General features: G+C 42.1%; 1 protein-coding gene across 1 annotated transcript in view; it reads left to right on the forward strand.

Moving 5' to 3' along the window:
- LOC138979741 (protocadherin-like protein) overlaps positions 1–15,789 on the forward strand; it is a 36,372-nt gene extending 20,583 nt beyond the window's left edge. Inside the window, exons 8-17 of the mRNA XM_070352483.1 lie at positions 1,756–1,887; positions 4,385–4,528; positions 7,449–7,736; positions 8,877–9,028; positions 9,969–10,118; positions 11,031–11,124; positions 11,868–12,101; positions 12,930–13,054; positions 14,547–14,581; positions 15,327–15,789. Of these exons, the coding sequence (XP_070208584.1) occupies positions 1,756–1,887; positions 4,385–4,528; positions 7,449–7,736; positions 8,877–9,028; positions 9,969–10,118; positions 11,031–11,124; positions 11,868–12,101; positions 12,930–13,054; positions 14,547–14,581; positions 15,327–15,589 (1,617 nt within the window). The 3' untranslated portion in view covers positions 15,590–15,789. The remainder of the gene's footprint in view (positions 1–1,755; positions 1,888–4,384; positions 4,529–7,448; positions 7,737–8,876; positions 9,029–9,968; positions 10,119–11,030; positions 11,125–11,867; positions 12,102–12,929; positions 13,055–14,546; positions 14,582–15,326) is intronic.

Consider the following 15,789-nt stretch of genomic DNA (forward strand, 5'->3'; position numbering starts at 1 on the left):
CTTATCTTATCTTATCTTAATAAACAAGTCACGTAAGGCGAAATTACTACATTTAGTCAAGCTGTCGAACTCACGGAATGAAACTGAACGCACTGTATTTTTTCACCAAGACAGCACAGCTTCGTCAATCCCCGCGAGAAGGAAATCGCTCACCTCCCACGTGCAAAACGTAGTGATATTGACACGCCAGAATAGCGCGGTAGCGTATTGTGCTGAGCAGGAAAGCGCGCTTTTCTGTATTCTTGTTAACTTTCGGAGCTTGTTTTGAATACAACCTATCATATCTATATGTTTGTGCATTCAGGAAATGATTAAGAATAAGATGAAATCATCTTTGGATCGATTTCTTAGATTTTAATCGTAAGACTAATTAATCTATTTTCGTTAATTGTGATCACATTTTAAGAGTAAACATGACATATGTATATATTTTTAGATTCAGAATGGGATGAAAAATACGATGCAATCAATTTTAAATCTGTTTGCGAAAAATCGATTTTAATGACAAATTTAATGAGCAAACTCATTAATTAATTTTTAAGTCTCCAAGCTGAAATGCAATGCCAAAGTCCGGGCTTCGTCGAAGATTACTTGACCAAAATTTCAATCAATTTGGTTGAAAAATGAGAGCGTGACAGTGCCGGCATGCCGCCTCAACTTTCACGAAAAGCCGGATATGACGTCATCAAAGACATTTATCGAAAAATAAAAATAAACATCTGGGGATATCATACCCAGGAACTCTCATGAAAACTTTCATAAAGATCGGTCAAGTAGTTTAGTCTGAATCGCTCTACACACACACACACACACACACACACACACACACACACACACACACACACACACACACACACACACACACCACGACCCTTGTCTCGATTCCCCCCCTCTATGTTAAAACATTTAGTCAAAACTTGACTAAATGTAAAAATAGTGTCCAGGGGAGGCAATCACTTTACTGCAAACCAAAGTGCAATACAGGAGTTGTTTGCTTTGTCATAGTATTGTGTTTTTGATGAAGCCAAAGTTCACTGTACATTGAAGTGTTACACTTTTGAACACACTGTTTGTAACCGGTTGTGAACACTGGGCGATATACTATATAACTCTACTTGCAAATGAAGCACACGTGGTAAACACGAAATACCTTTGCAAGTAGAATTATATAATTATAATTCAACCCATTGTTTACAACTGGTAACAACAAGACTAGTGTGTTCAAAAACGGAACACTTTAGTTTTGGAGGGTTGGTATAGCAGGGATGAGGTGCGCGAAGCGAGACTGGAACTCCCAATCGACTAGGTGGGAATAAGCCGCGGGGTCTGATTGGTTGAAATTACAACGACTCTCAATTGTAACCTATCCAACCCCGCGTCTGTGTTCCTCCCAGTTGTCTGATTGGTTGAAATTACAACGACTCTCAATTGTAACCTATCCAACCCCGCGTCTGTGTTCCTCCCAGTTGTCTGATTGGTTGAAATTACAACGACTCTCAATTGTAACCTATCCAACCCCGCGTCTGTGTTCCTCCCAGTTGTCTGATTGGTTGAAATTACAACGACTCTCAATTGTAACCTATCCAACCCCGCGTCTGTGTTCCTCCCAGTTGGGTGGTTTCCAGTGGTGCTTCGTGCACCTCAACCCCCCCCCCCCCCCCCCCCCCCCCGATGCGTATTATTGCAGTCAAAGGGTTAAAACTTCCGATTGGAAGAAGGCATGTGTAACTGTACGATGTGCTGATATTTGATCAGCTGACCTACGCCCCCACGCTCACCTTCAGAGACCCGGATGTGGGAGAAACGTTCACGTTCACAAAGAAGGTTGCTGTTTCGAGTGCAAAACTTGGCGTGGAGCTCGGCACCGGGCTTATTAAATCTACAGAGGTAATGTTCTTGCTGAATTCTTATTGTGTTGTGTTGTGTTGTGTTGAGTTGTTTCGTGGTGTGGTGTGGTGTGGTGTTGTGTTGTGTTGTGTTGTGTTGTGGTGTGGTGTGGTGTGGTGTGTTGTGGTGTGGTGTGGTGTGGTGTGTTGTGTTGTGGTGTGGTGTGTTGTGTTGTGTTGTGTTGAGTTGTTTCGTGGTGTGGTGTGGTGTGGTGTTGTGTTGTGTTGTGTTGTGTTGTGTTTTATTGTATTGTTTTTGTTCTGTTCATGTGTTATGTCGTACATGCTACGACTACCAGACCTGTTAAACCTACAGAGAGAATGTTCCGTTTGAATTAACGAAACCTATGTTGCAATGTTTAGTTTTGTGTTGTGTTGTGTTGTGATGTGTTTGGACCGCCGGGGTCGCTAATTCTACAGAGGCATTTTCCCTGTTGAAATGATACGTGTTTTTTTTAAGTGTTGTGTTTCGTTGTGTTGTGCTGTGTTTCTTGTTCGCATTCTAAACTCTACAGAGGTAGTTTCTCTATTGATTTATTTGTGATTTTCTTACGTTGTGTGAAATGGTGTTGCTCTACCTGTTCAGAAGACCAATAGTCTTGTCAAATCCACATGTTTAATTCATCTAATGAGGTAATATTGCATAGTTGTGTTGGGCTGTTTTGCGCTCTGTTGTGATTGCATATGAATTAACCTTTGACCTTGTGAACTCTGGAGAGGCAGTTTTCTATTGAGCTAATGAAGTATGATTGTGTTTCATCTGGTTGAGTTGTATTGTTTTTGTCGTTGGTTAGACCACCAACATACACAGAAGTTATGTATCTTATGATTTAACAAAATAGGATTAATAATAATAATAATAATAAAAATAAGTCGCGTAAGGCGAAAATACAACATTTAGTCAAGCTGTCGAACTCACAGAATGAAACTGAACGCACTGCAATTTTTCAGCAAGACCGTATACTCGTAGCATCGTCAGTCCACCGCTCGTGGCAAAGGCAGTGAAATTGACAAGAAGAGCGGGGTAGTAGTTGCGCTGAGAAGGATAGCACGCTTTTCTGTACCTCTCTTCGTTTTAACTTTCTGAGCGTGTTTTTAATCCAAACATATCATATCTATATGTTTTTGGAATCAGGAACCGACAAGGAATAAGATAAAAATGTCTTTTAAATTGATTTCGAAAATTTAATTTTGATCATAATTTTTATATTTTTAATTTTAGGAGCTTGTTTTTAATCCAAATATAACATATGTATATTTTTTTGGAATCAGGAAATGATGAAGAATAAGACGAACGTAAATTGGGATCGTTTTATAAAAACAAATTTGTTTTACAATTTTCAGATTTTTAATGACCAAAGTCATTAATTAATTTTTAAGCCACCAAGCTGAAATGCAATACCGAAGTCCGGCCTTCGTCGAAGATTTCTTGGCCAAAATGTCAATCAATTTGATTGAAAAATGAGGGTGTGACAGTGCCGCCTCAACTTTTACAAAAAGCCGGATATGACGTCATCAAAGACATTTATCGAAAAAAAGAAAAAAATATCCGGGGATATCATTCCCAGGAACTCTCATGTAAAATTTCATAAAGATCGGTCCAGTAGTTTAGTCTGAATCGCTCTACACACACACACGCACGCACACACGCACAGGCACACACACACACACACACACACACACACACACACACACACACACACACACACACACACACACACACACACACACACACACACACACCACGACCCTCGTCTCGATTCCCCCTCTATGTTAAAACATTTAGTCAAAACTTGACTAAATGTAATAAATGAGCATTTGTATAGCGCAACATCATAACTTTACAATTATGCTCTTTGCACTTGACACATTTAAAATTAAAACACAGTTATACAAGCATTTACATCTACATTCATAGTCAGCAACGCTCAATTAAAAGCATACACCATCAAACATACATGACAAAAGATTCTTCCACTAACTAAGTAATAAAAACATGAATAAAATAGGTAGTGAAAACAAGGATTGTACTTTGTTGCCTTGCCTTATGATGTGTTTTTCTGTAATCCATGGCATTATAATTAGTGCAGTTTTTTGTATCGTCACATCCACAGAGATAATTCCTTTGTTAAGTTAATATAGCGATGTTGTGTTGCGTTGTGTTTTGTTGCTCTGTGTAGTGTTGTGCGATACTTTTTCGCTTAGTTGACAATTCCACAGATTCTGGTTCTCGACAAAGACGACAACGTTGTTTTGGGCTGTATTGTGTTGTTTATCATTGTGTTGTATTTCATCAGCTTTCTCTGTATCTCAGTAATTACGTATTGCGCATAGTTCTTTACTTTGCACACTAGAACAAATAATCCCGTACCAGGGACCAAAATCCCTTTCAAGGACAGTGTCAAGAAAGAGACTCATTCTTTATGCTATCTAGTTGAGATCTTTAGGCTATGGAACGAATTTTCTTTTGTGTAACTATTCGTCTTCGTGTTTTGCAGGAGATTAAAGCAGACGCCAGTAAGAACATACAAATGACTATCACAGTCGATGTAGAAGATACTGCCACGCCACCTCACACTCAAACGTTCAAGGTCCAGATCACAGTGCTGGATATCAACGACAATAAACCTGAGTTTAACCCGGTAGGAAGAATAAAATACCAAAAAACAAAAACAATAGGCGATGTTAGGAAGTAATATATTCACTCTTTCATGAACCTTTTGAGTACCGTTGGATGAAGTGAGACAAACAAACCACACGTGCTCTTTATCTAAGTGTTTGAGACACTACCCTCGCTAGATTTTGTCCTTTGGGTTGTTTGGCTCAGTGAAGTGTTTGAGACACTACCCTCGCTAGATTCTGTCCTTTGGGTTGTTTGGCTCAGTGAAGTGTTTGAGACACTACCCTCGCTAGATTCTGTCCTTTGGGTTGTTTGGCTCAGTGAAGTGTTTGAGACACTACCCTCGCTAGATTCTGTCCTTTGGGTTGTTTGGCTCAGTGAAGTGTTTGAGACACTACCCTCGCTAGATTCTGTCCTTTGGGTTGTTTGGCTCAGTGAAGTGTTTGAGACACTACCCTCGCTAGATTCTGTCCTTTGGGTTGTTTGGCTCAGTGAAGTGTTTGAGACACTACCCTCGCTAGATTCTGTCCTTTGGGTTGTTTGGCTCAGTGAAGTGTTTGAGACACTACCCTCGCTAGATTCTGTCCTTTGGGTTGTTTGGCTCAGTGAAGTGTTTGAGACACTACCCTCGCTAGATTCTGTCCTTTGGGTTGTTTGGCTCAGTGAAGTGTTTGAGACACTACCCTCGCTAGATTCTGTCCTTTGGGTTGTTTGGCTCAGTGAAGTGTTTGAGACACTACCCTCGCTAGATTCTGTCCTTTGGGTTGTTTGGCTCAGTGAAGTGTTTGAGACACTACCCTCGCTAGATTCTGTCCTTTGGGTTGTTTGGCTCAGTGAAGTGTTTGAGACACTACCCTCGCTAGATTCTGTCCTTTGGGTTGTTTGGCTCAGTGAAGTGTTTGAGACACTACCCTCGCTAGATTCTGTCCTTTGGGTTGTTTGGCTCAGTGAAGTGTTTGAGACACTACCCTCGCTAGATTCTGTCCTTTGGGTTGTTTGGCTCAGTGAAGTGTTTGAGACACTACCCTCGCTAGATTCTGTCCTTTGGATTGTTTGGCTCAGTGAAGTGTTTGAGACACTACCCTCGCTAGATTCTGTCCTTTGGATTGTTTGGCTCAGTGAAGTGTTTGAGACATTACCCTCGCTAGATTCTGTCCTTTGGGTTGTTTGGCTCAGTGAAGTGTTTGAGACATTACCCTCGCTAGATTCTGTCCTTTGGATTGTTTGGCTCAGTGAAGTGTTTGAGACATTACCCTCGCTAGATTCTGTCCTTTGGATTGTTTGGCTCAGTGAAGTGTTTGAGACATTACCCTCGCTAGATTCTGTCCTTTGGATTGTTTGGCTCAGTGAAGTGTTTCAGACACTACCCTCGCTAGATTCTGTCCTTTGGATTGTTTGGCTCAGTGAAGTGTTTCAGACACTACCCTCGCTAGATTCTGTCCTTTGGATTGTTTGGCTCACTGAAAGCTGAGTATTGACTCTTTCACAACCAACAGCGTTATTTTTGGCATTCGTCTGTTAAGAATGGTAAGGTTATATCATAAGTACCTCAGAGATACAAATCCGTTCACCTGAAATTAAGTACGCGGGCGTTTTTATTGTGTCAGAAAAATATATATTATTTAGGACATTACTTTGGAGAGGTTTTCTCGATAATAAAACCATGTCAACTTACGTGCAGATCTTCTGGTGACTTAACCCCCTTCGTGTGTACACACAAGCACAAGACCAAGTGCGCACGGAAAAGATCATGTAGTCCATGTCAGAGTTCGGTGGATTATAGAAACACGAAAATACCCAGCATGAGAGATGTTCAACGTGCGGGCTACCTCACCTGCCTTGACCTCTCGCCAATTCATTGTAAAGTGCTTTGAGAACGCCACGCGCTCTATAAATCTCCCCTATTATTATTATTTATTATGGTCCCGACTGTGCTCATCGATTTTTCACTATGAACGGCCGAGGTGGGCTTACTCCCGGACCTCATCAAAGATCTCTACATTTTGATAGATGTAAGTTTCCATTGGGGAAAAAAAATGGAAAAAAAAGAATGGTAAGGTTATGGAATGTCTTAGTTTAAACAAAACACGACACTAACAATACATCGACCCAACTGTAATAACACAGTCTAACATGACCTGCTATGCAGACTTGGTCGTGTGACAGACGTTTTATTCCACACGAGATTACGTTGATTGTCTAACGAAGCCGTCAGGCTGAGTTAGACATCAACTAATCGAGTGTGGAAGAAAACTCTGTCACACGACCAAGTCGGAATAGCATTTATGTCTCACAGCTTCAACAGAGGAGAGAACAAACACGTGTTGCGTAATCAAGCTTGACAAACCTAAACACAGGAGCAGCCATTGTGGAGAGATCTTCTTCTTGACGGAAGTGAACGAACAACTATGAATGACGTCTCGGTATATGTGAATGACGTCACAGTCATCGTCACAGTCTGTATCTTTTGAAGCATCGCAATTTTCATGACGTCTTTCTGTGTCTGCATCCGCGAAATGTTTGTTCTTTTCGGGGTCTTTGTCATATATGTTCAGAACTCTGTCCTTCTAGTGTCAGACTAACAGGCCTCCTGAGCGAGCCACTTTCCAAGGGCAGCTATATTCGCGTATGGAAACAGTACTGTCGTCTGGGATGCCGTTTTCAGTATTCTGAGCATTGAAGAATTTGTAAAGAGAAGAAACGATAACAGCAGGAGAAATAAAAGTCGTGTGTGCATTTTGGGGCTTTTGGAAGGACAAGTTCGAGTTTGAATCCGTTCTTGCACATGCTCCAAAGCGTGTAACATACAATCTTGCACACGTTTGCTTTAGTAGTGGCAAAGAAGGAAAGCGTGTGACATTGTAATATACTATAACATAGTATACTATAATATAATATGAATAAAATACATATATTTACGTCTATGTCTTTAACAATTACAGTCAACGTACGACATCGCCGGCATCATCGACGATTGCACAGAGCCGGGGACATCAATCGGAAAAGTGGCAGCCACCGACGACGACTCTGACAGAAACGGTAACAATATTCTGGTGTTCAGTGGCAACGTACCTGGAGACTACTTCACAATTCTCAGCGACGGCACTGTACTGCTCACCAAGAAGATGGACGCCGGACAGGTCGTCACAGGGGCTGCTTTCGTCACGGACATGGGGCTGGATCCTGGGCCTTTACAAGGGCTGGCAGCCGTTGTCACTGTAACGGCTGGGGTAGGTGTGATGGGCCGTTGATATAGCAAAGAAACCCCCGCCTACATGTTTTACATTTCATTTCGTTATTTTATTGTCGAATGGCTGGGAAACTCGGGTCGCTTCCTCCGAGTGGAAAGCTAGCAGCAACAGAGTCGCGCTACCCAGGTGTGTGCGTGTTTAGGTGTAATCAGCAAACTACACTTATGGCAGAATGACCGATGTCTTGTACGTGCCACAGTGGTGACATGGGGGGGGGGGGGGTGGAACATGGATGCCGTCTCTGAATCTGCACATAAAATTGACCCGTGTCTGGCCCGATTCGGATTCGAACCCGTGACCCTCGTATCACAAGTCCAGTGCTCTACCAACCGAGCTACCGGGCTGAAATACATTGTTTGCCTTGCCTTGCTGGTGGTCATCGTCATAGTAGAAGTCGGAGTGGGTGTCACGGGCCGTTTTCATTTAAATGAAACCAACTTGAGGTGACGGCTGTTGTCACCGTAACGGCATGGATAAGTGTGACAGATCTTTAATACGCCCAAACCTCTTTTAACTGCTCCGACCCCAACCCCCTCCTGCGTTATTCTACCAGAAGATGAGGTGGCGGATTACATCCACGTGCACACACCCGCGCTGAGGTGCACGAACAAATGACCACCCCCAACGGGAGCCATCCGCGTGGTAGGATTGGTTGAAACAGAGGTGTGTGTGTGTGTGTGTGGGGGTGAATTCAACCAATCCGGTTCCGCGGCTGGCTCCCATTCCGCATTCGGGCGGTACCTTTCTCGTGCGCGTCAGCCCTGGGTACCACGACTTTTTTCTGTTCGCTTTCTACTGGGGAGAAGCGAAACAAATTTCTCTGCAAGCAGACAGAAGAAAAGGGACACAATTAAAAATAACAAATCGTGCTGCTGACTGTTGTCATATCTTTCACATTTTTACCCAAAAAGAAAACAAAGCGGAATAACTTATTTATATTGTATTCTTATCATTCCACAGTAATATTACAATTATTGTTTGTTATTCTTTTCATTGTAAAGACCATTCAGGGTCGATGTATTTTTAAATGTTCTGTTTTGTCCACAATTAAGCGTCCCATTACAAAAATAAATTCGGTGCTGTTTGATTTTAACATTATTGGTGTTCTCCTTTTTCCAGACATGTCCGACAACACCGACACCCCCTACCACCACGACGGCGATACCCCCCACCACGCCCCCTCCCCCCACAACGACCACCCAGTTCACTGTGCCCAAGAACGCCAAGGCTGAAGAACTGTTGAAGGCAACAGACACGTCTAGCAACGAGAGGTGGGTACGACGGGCGCAATATCTGAGGGGTTTATACATGTATGTGGGTCTTCTATGCGGAAAGTTCGAAGTTTCAATCCCGGTTGCTCCTGGTGGTTTAAGGGTGGAGATTTATCAGATCTTCTAGGTCAGCTTGTGTGCAGAACTGCACTTTTTTAGTAGTTAATATGTGGGACTTCCATGTGGAAAGTTAGGGGTTCCAATCCCGGTTGCGCATGGTGGTTTAAGGGTGGAGTTTTTTTTGTGCAGACCTGCAATTTCCTAGTTGTTAATATGTGGGACGTCCGTGTGGAAAGTTTGGGGTTCGAATCTCGGCTGCGCTTAAAGTTAATTAGGGGTGGATATTTGTCCGACTTCCTAGGCCAGCTTATGTGGAGATCTTCTAGTGTCTTATCCCGGCCCCTCCGTGTGTACAACACACAAGCACAGGACCAGGTTTGCAGGGGACATGGCTGTAGTCCAGGAGCTGGAGTAATAACAATCTCAAACGAATCTCACTTGCATTCAATCCGATTGAGCGTCTCGTTTGCACCGAACAGGACGCCAAATTAAAAAAATAAACAAAAGTATGTTGTAAGCGTTTGAAAATATCAAAACAAAACGTTAATTTTGTCACAGTAAACGTTCCGATAAAATACCTTTCTTAATTTTTGATTCTGAATTTTGGAACGTTGGCAGTTTAATTGGTGTTTTTTGTACACTATATCGTTCACACCTTTTGCTCTGTGCTGTTTTCAGGGCTTGGTACTCGGGCAGTTTAGTTTGGATGACTACAGCAGCTGTAGTCTTTGTAGCCAGTTAGGCATTGTATGGTACACACCTTTTGTTTTTCGCTGTTTTCAGGGCTGGACGGTGTAGGTTGGATGACGACAGCAGCTGTAGTCTTTGTAGCCAGTGAGGCACTATATCGTACACACCTTTTGTTTTTCGCTGTTTTCAGGGCTGGACACTCGGACAGTGTGGGCTGGATGACCACAGCAGCTGTAGCCTTTGTAGCACTGGTCATCATACTGACCGTGGTCATGTGTCTCCTCTGTAAACCATCAGGAGCTGGGGCAAGAAAACCTGTCCCTCAAAACACAACACAGAGGTAGGTTGCAGGCACATTCGTTCCCATTTAGCTCTGTTTACCACTGTGGAACTCTCCCTTTAAGACCCCCCCCCATATTTAAGACTCCCTAACTTTTAAGACCTTATTTCCTCAGACTTTCTGTTCATAGCTTCTGTAAATGTACCCCGTTTTAAGACCCGCTCCCTTTTAAGACCTGATTTTCTCAGATTTTTGGAGGTCTTAAAGAGGAGGTTCCAATGTATATTAGATGCTGGGTATTTTCGTGTTTCCATAACCCACCGAACTCCGACATGGATTAAAGGATCTTTTCCGTGCGCACTTAGTCTTGTGCTTGAGTGTACACACGAAAAGGGATTAAGTCACTAGCAGGTCTGCACATAAGTTGACCTGGGAGATCGGAAAAATCTCCACTCTTAACCCACCAGGCGGCAGCGACCGGGATTCGAACTCACGACCTCCTGATTAGGAGGCCGTCTTCTTACGACCACGCCACTGCGCCCGTCTTGGATACATATACATAGTTTACATCCTGATTGCGGGAGAGAAAAAAAGAGAGTGAGAGAGAAAAATAGGGGAGAGTGAGAGAGAGAGAGAGAGAGATAGAGAATGAAAAAGAGAGAGAGAGAGAGAGAGAGAGAGAGAGAGTCTCTGTCTCTGTCTCTCTCTATCTCTCTCTCGATCTCTCTCTCTCTCTCTCTCTCTCTCTCTCTCTCCCCCTGTCTCTCTCTCTGTCTCTATCTGTCTGTCTCTGTCTCTCTCTCTCTGTCTCTCTCTCTCTGTCTGTCTCTGTCTGTCTCTGTCTCTCTCTCTCTTTCTCTCTCTCTCTCTCTCTCTCTCTCTCTCTCTCTCTCTCTCTCTCTCTCTCTCTCTCTCTCTAACCCACATTATCATAGTCCAACAAATGTGAAGGATTATGTTCTGTTTCCATAGCTACCCGAATGGGAAAGCTCCGCAAAATATGCCACCTCAGCAGTACGGCAAGGGCCCTGGTCAAGCGAACCCACCACTTGCCTACCAGCAACAGGTCTGTGTGTGTGTTTGTCTGTGTCTGTTTGTTCGTGTGTCAAGGTTTCAACGTTTTATTTCAGCGCATCACATGGGGCCCGCTTGGGGCAGGGGGATGAAGACTATGATTAACCCATATATATATAGCAATTACAACAACACGAAAGGCATAGCAACTATTTGAATATCAATATACAAATTAAGAACATGATTACATGGTCAGATTAACCACGGATTGCCTGCTAATGTGTATCTGTAGCTGTCTGTAAAACAACATTTTATGAGTCTGTAGTACGTACGCAATTCCCGCATTGCGGACAATTTGCATTTGCCAAAGAAGCGTTACATTCGGGATGTCTTGTTGTTGTTGCTGCTGCTGTTGTTGTTGTTGTTGTTGTTGTTGTTGTTGTTGTTGTTGTTGTTGTTTTTGTTGATTTTCTTGTTGTTTTGATCCTGTTCATAATTTTGAATGCTACGTATGTTTCTATGTTTTCTTTTTCTTCGTATATATTTATTGTCGAAAATCGTTGTGTTAGATTAGGATGCTGCGACACTGATCAAACGACCTTCCATTTTGACAGTAACTCAATCAGAAATATCCATTGCAATTTAAAACCCTAACTGAATTGTATGTCCCCGTTTGTTTATGCTTGTGATTGTTTTCTTGTTCTTCAACTGTTTTTCAGTGAGCTTCTTTATTTCATTGTGCAATATGCTTCAACAAATCACACCCAATTCATACCACAGTCTTTTGCGAAACAGGCTGCACTCGGTGCAACCGCAGCTCCGTATAATCCAAACAGAGTGACTCAAGACCCCCTCAGTCCCAGACAGCAACCACCCAACGGAGCCGCTCCGAGCCCGTATCATCCACAGCCAAACGGAGCCTCTCCGAGCCCGTATCATCCACAGCCAAACGGAGCCGCTCCAAAACCACCAAATCCGCAACAAGCCAAAGGACCTTCGCCGAGCCCCTACAGCCCACGGCAGCCCAGTGTATTTAACATTTGTGTATTTTGAGATTTGTTGCAATAATGTTATTGACAAAACAATACGTTAGAGTCACCACCAAACTTTGTTTGTGGTTTGTTTTGTCAATAACAAACGTTCCAACAACTCACCTTAGTTGGGTTTTTTGGTCGGAATTTTGGAACGTTCGCAGTCGTTTTGTTTTTGGATTTATTTTGTGATAGTTTTAATCAGAAATTATGTATCGAATTGTTGCTGATCTCGATTGAAAGTTCTCCTCATTAGTGTATCTTCGGTGTGCTAACAATTTTGTTTCGAAATATTTCTGATTCCGGTCGAAAATTCTCCTCGTTGCAAGGTGTATATTAGTGAGACTTCTGTGCACTAAAGTTTAGTACGTGTCGTCAGATTTGCTTTTCCCAACGATTGGTGCTTCATACCTTCTTATCCTTCTCCTGTTTTGTTTTAAGATTATATTTCTTTTTCTCCGTGCTATCTCGTGGTTAAATCCTTTGTTGTGTTTTTATTTATTTTTTTGTATTTGCATTTTCAAAGTCCTGTTGCTAAATATGTTCGCCATCGTTTTTAATTTCTGCTTTGTTAAATTATGAAGTTTCCAAGAAACAAAGGAGCTAAGTGCTTTTAACTATGGAAGGCGTGACTGCGCAAAAAGAGAAAGTTAGAGTTATGCAGAACTGGCACCTTAGACTATAACAAGAATTGAAATGAACAAGCGATTTATCCTCAAAACCTGCACATAATTATTAGCATTATGCTTTAAGTACGCATCCCATCATCACATGTGTGAATATGTCACGATATTGCATGTGGATTAAGTTTTGTTTCAACCAACAGCCCAATGGACCTGGTCCAAATTCATCGAATCCTCAGCAACCAGAGTCCAGCAACCCACAGCAGCAACAAGGACAGCCGGTCCCAAGCAACCCACGCATGATTATACCCGCTGTCGTGAACGCGCCGTATGTGTAGTGTTGTTTTGGTTTAAGAAAATAGACGCTTTTCGAAAATAACTCTGTCGGGTTTGCATGGGTCGTGAACTAGTGAGTACCCTTGCTTTTCCTCGGACAAATACTGACATGTGTTTCGTGTATACGTGTTTGGGACACACCCCTTCGCTTGTGACTAGTCCACATGGTGACACACAGGCCAGTCACCAGCGGAAGGGTGTGTCTCAAACACGTGTGGAGGAAACACATGTCAATATGTGTCCGAGCATAAGCAAGGGTGCTAACTCTCTCACAACCCATACGAACCCCACAGAGGTTTTTTTTTTCGGAATTCGTCTATAATTTGGATAGTGATGGAGGATGTGAGGGGGCGGGGGAGTTAGGTGGTTGGGTGATAATGTTGTGTGGTATATATGTTATGTGGGCGTGAGTGGGTTGGGGAGTTAGTGTTAGCGTATGTGTGTGTGTGTGTATTTGTGTGTGTGTGTGTGTGTGTGTGTGTGTGTGTGTGTGTGTGTGTGTGTGTGTGTCAGAGATAAAGAAGAGAGAAAATGAGAGAGAGAGAGAGAGAGAGAGAGAGAGAGAGAGAGAGAGAGAGAGAGAGAGAGAGACGCAGACGCAGACGCAGACGCAGATAATTTATTCAATAGGCCATAGCCCCTTATGAAGGATCGGAGTGTAAACAAATGATTAACACGTTGCAAATAATTTAACTCATCAGGTGCAAAAAAGGTACAACATAACAATCGCACAACACTACGGATTAAAACATACATTACACGTTATTTAACTAAGAGGTTAAAACATCTCTTAATTTAAAGGCTTTATACAAATACAAGGATACATTTCTAACAACAGTTTCTTGAGGGGAAGCCAGGAGCAAGCTGAGTCTAAAAGTGCTTGGGTTTTTATAATATTTAAATGGGATACATTTTTCTCTTAATCTGTTTAAGTATGGACAACACAAAACAAAATGGACTTCATCATCTTGCTTTACTTTACAAAGGGGACACATTAACCGATCAGAGAGAGAGAGAGAGAGAGAGAGAGAGAGAGAGAGAGAGAGAGAGAGAGAGAGAGAGAGAGAGAGAGAGAGAGAGAGAGAGAGAGAGAGAGAGGGAGAGAGAATCAGAGAGAGAGAAGAGAGTTCGACTTCTGTGAACGCTTTCGTGCAATGAAATATTTACAAAATGAATTTATTTTGTATTTGCTTGTAATATATTCAATGTAATGAAAAAGGAATGTTTCTTATTAAACTGAATCGTATTTGTATTGAAGCTTTGTTCTTTCCTGCGATTGTTTTAAATCGCATTCTGTTAAACCATCACTAAGTCTCTGGTCGCATTAACTTGTTCTGCATGTTTTGATGTGCATGTTTTGATGTGCATGTTTTGATGTGCATGTTCAAGTAGCCAATGGTTCCTTTTGCGTCGTACCCATTTCAAAAACAAGCTTACGGAAAATATTTTAAATATTTGTTGTTTTTATTTTTTTGTTATTTCAGCGCACCTCCAACCAAAGGCAGAGTGACTATGGAAAGTAAGTTTATATTAAAACAACAACAACAAAAACAACAACAAAAACAACAACAACAACAACAAAAACAGCAACAACAACTAGGACAGTTATACCCTTTCTGTTCGCGTACAAAATTTGCTGTATCATTTGTGTTGTATGCCACATTATTGTAATACCGGATAAATAAAGCAATCAATCTAACAGTACATTGATAGAGTAAATCATTCATCTGCCGGAGACGCCACACAACCACTGAATCAATCTGACATGATCAATTAATTGATCAAAAATTCTATCTTGATTCTTCAGATCCTTACTTTTATTTGAAAGTCACAGAGTTATATATGAGTTACAATGACAACCAATCCTTTCTGTGGTTTTAAAATCTTCTGTGTTCGTGGGCTGAAACTCCCACGTACACTCGTGTTTTTACACGAGTGGAATTTTACGTGTATGACCGTTTTTACCCCGCCATTAAGGCAGCCATACGCCGCTTTCGGAGTAAGCATGCTGGATATTTTTGTGTTTCTGTAATCCACCGAACTCTGACATGGATTACAGGATCTTTTCCGTGCGCACTTGGTCTTGTGCTTGCGTGTACACACAGCGCCCGTTTTGAAATCGAAATTGGAAGGGTAACAAAAGAGTGTCAAGGTCGGGAGAAAAAAACATAAGTTTGGTTAGGGAACTGGAATCTCTGATGTTGGCTTTTTTTTAAATTGATTATTTTGTTAAAAGTGTTACGCTTTATATTTTTCACCCGCAGACGACCAGCCCGCAAAGACACATGACAAGACGGACAAGAACTCGCCCAGGAAGGAAGACGCCAAAAAGGCTGACAAGGCGAAGGCTGAGAAAGCAAAGGGAAAAACGAATGCCAAACATGACAATGCAGACCAAGCCAAAAAGCCCGAGAAAGGAAAGGTCAACTTCGCGGAGTATCCGTTAAAACCCAAAATGAAAGTTGGGGAGAACTTCGACCTGGAAATTATCACTCCGCGAAATAGTCCTCTTCCGTATGTCCAGTGAATAGTTTCTAGCTCCATTTCCTTGCATTGTATATATCTTACTTAGTTATCACTCCACGAAATAGTTCCCTTCATTGGCTTGCATTATTTATTTCTTAATCGGTAATAACTCAGCAAAACAGTCTCCCCACACCTCTCTACCTTATGTCCAGTAAAGAGACGTTACCACCATTGTCTTCAGGGCCGGACCAAATGAGTTGT

The sequence above is a fragment of the Littorina saxatilis genome, linkage group LG11 (assembly GCF_037325665.1).
Source record: "Littorina saxatilis isolate snail1 linkage group LG11, US_GU_Lsax_2.0, whole genome shotgun sequence".
NCBI classification, from domain to species: Eukaryota; Metazoa; Mollusca; class Gastropoda; order Littorinimorpha; family Littorinidae; genus Littorina; species Littorina saxatilis.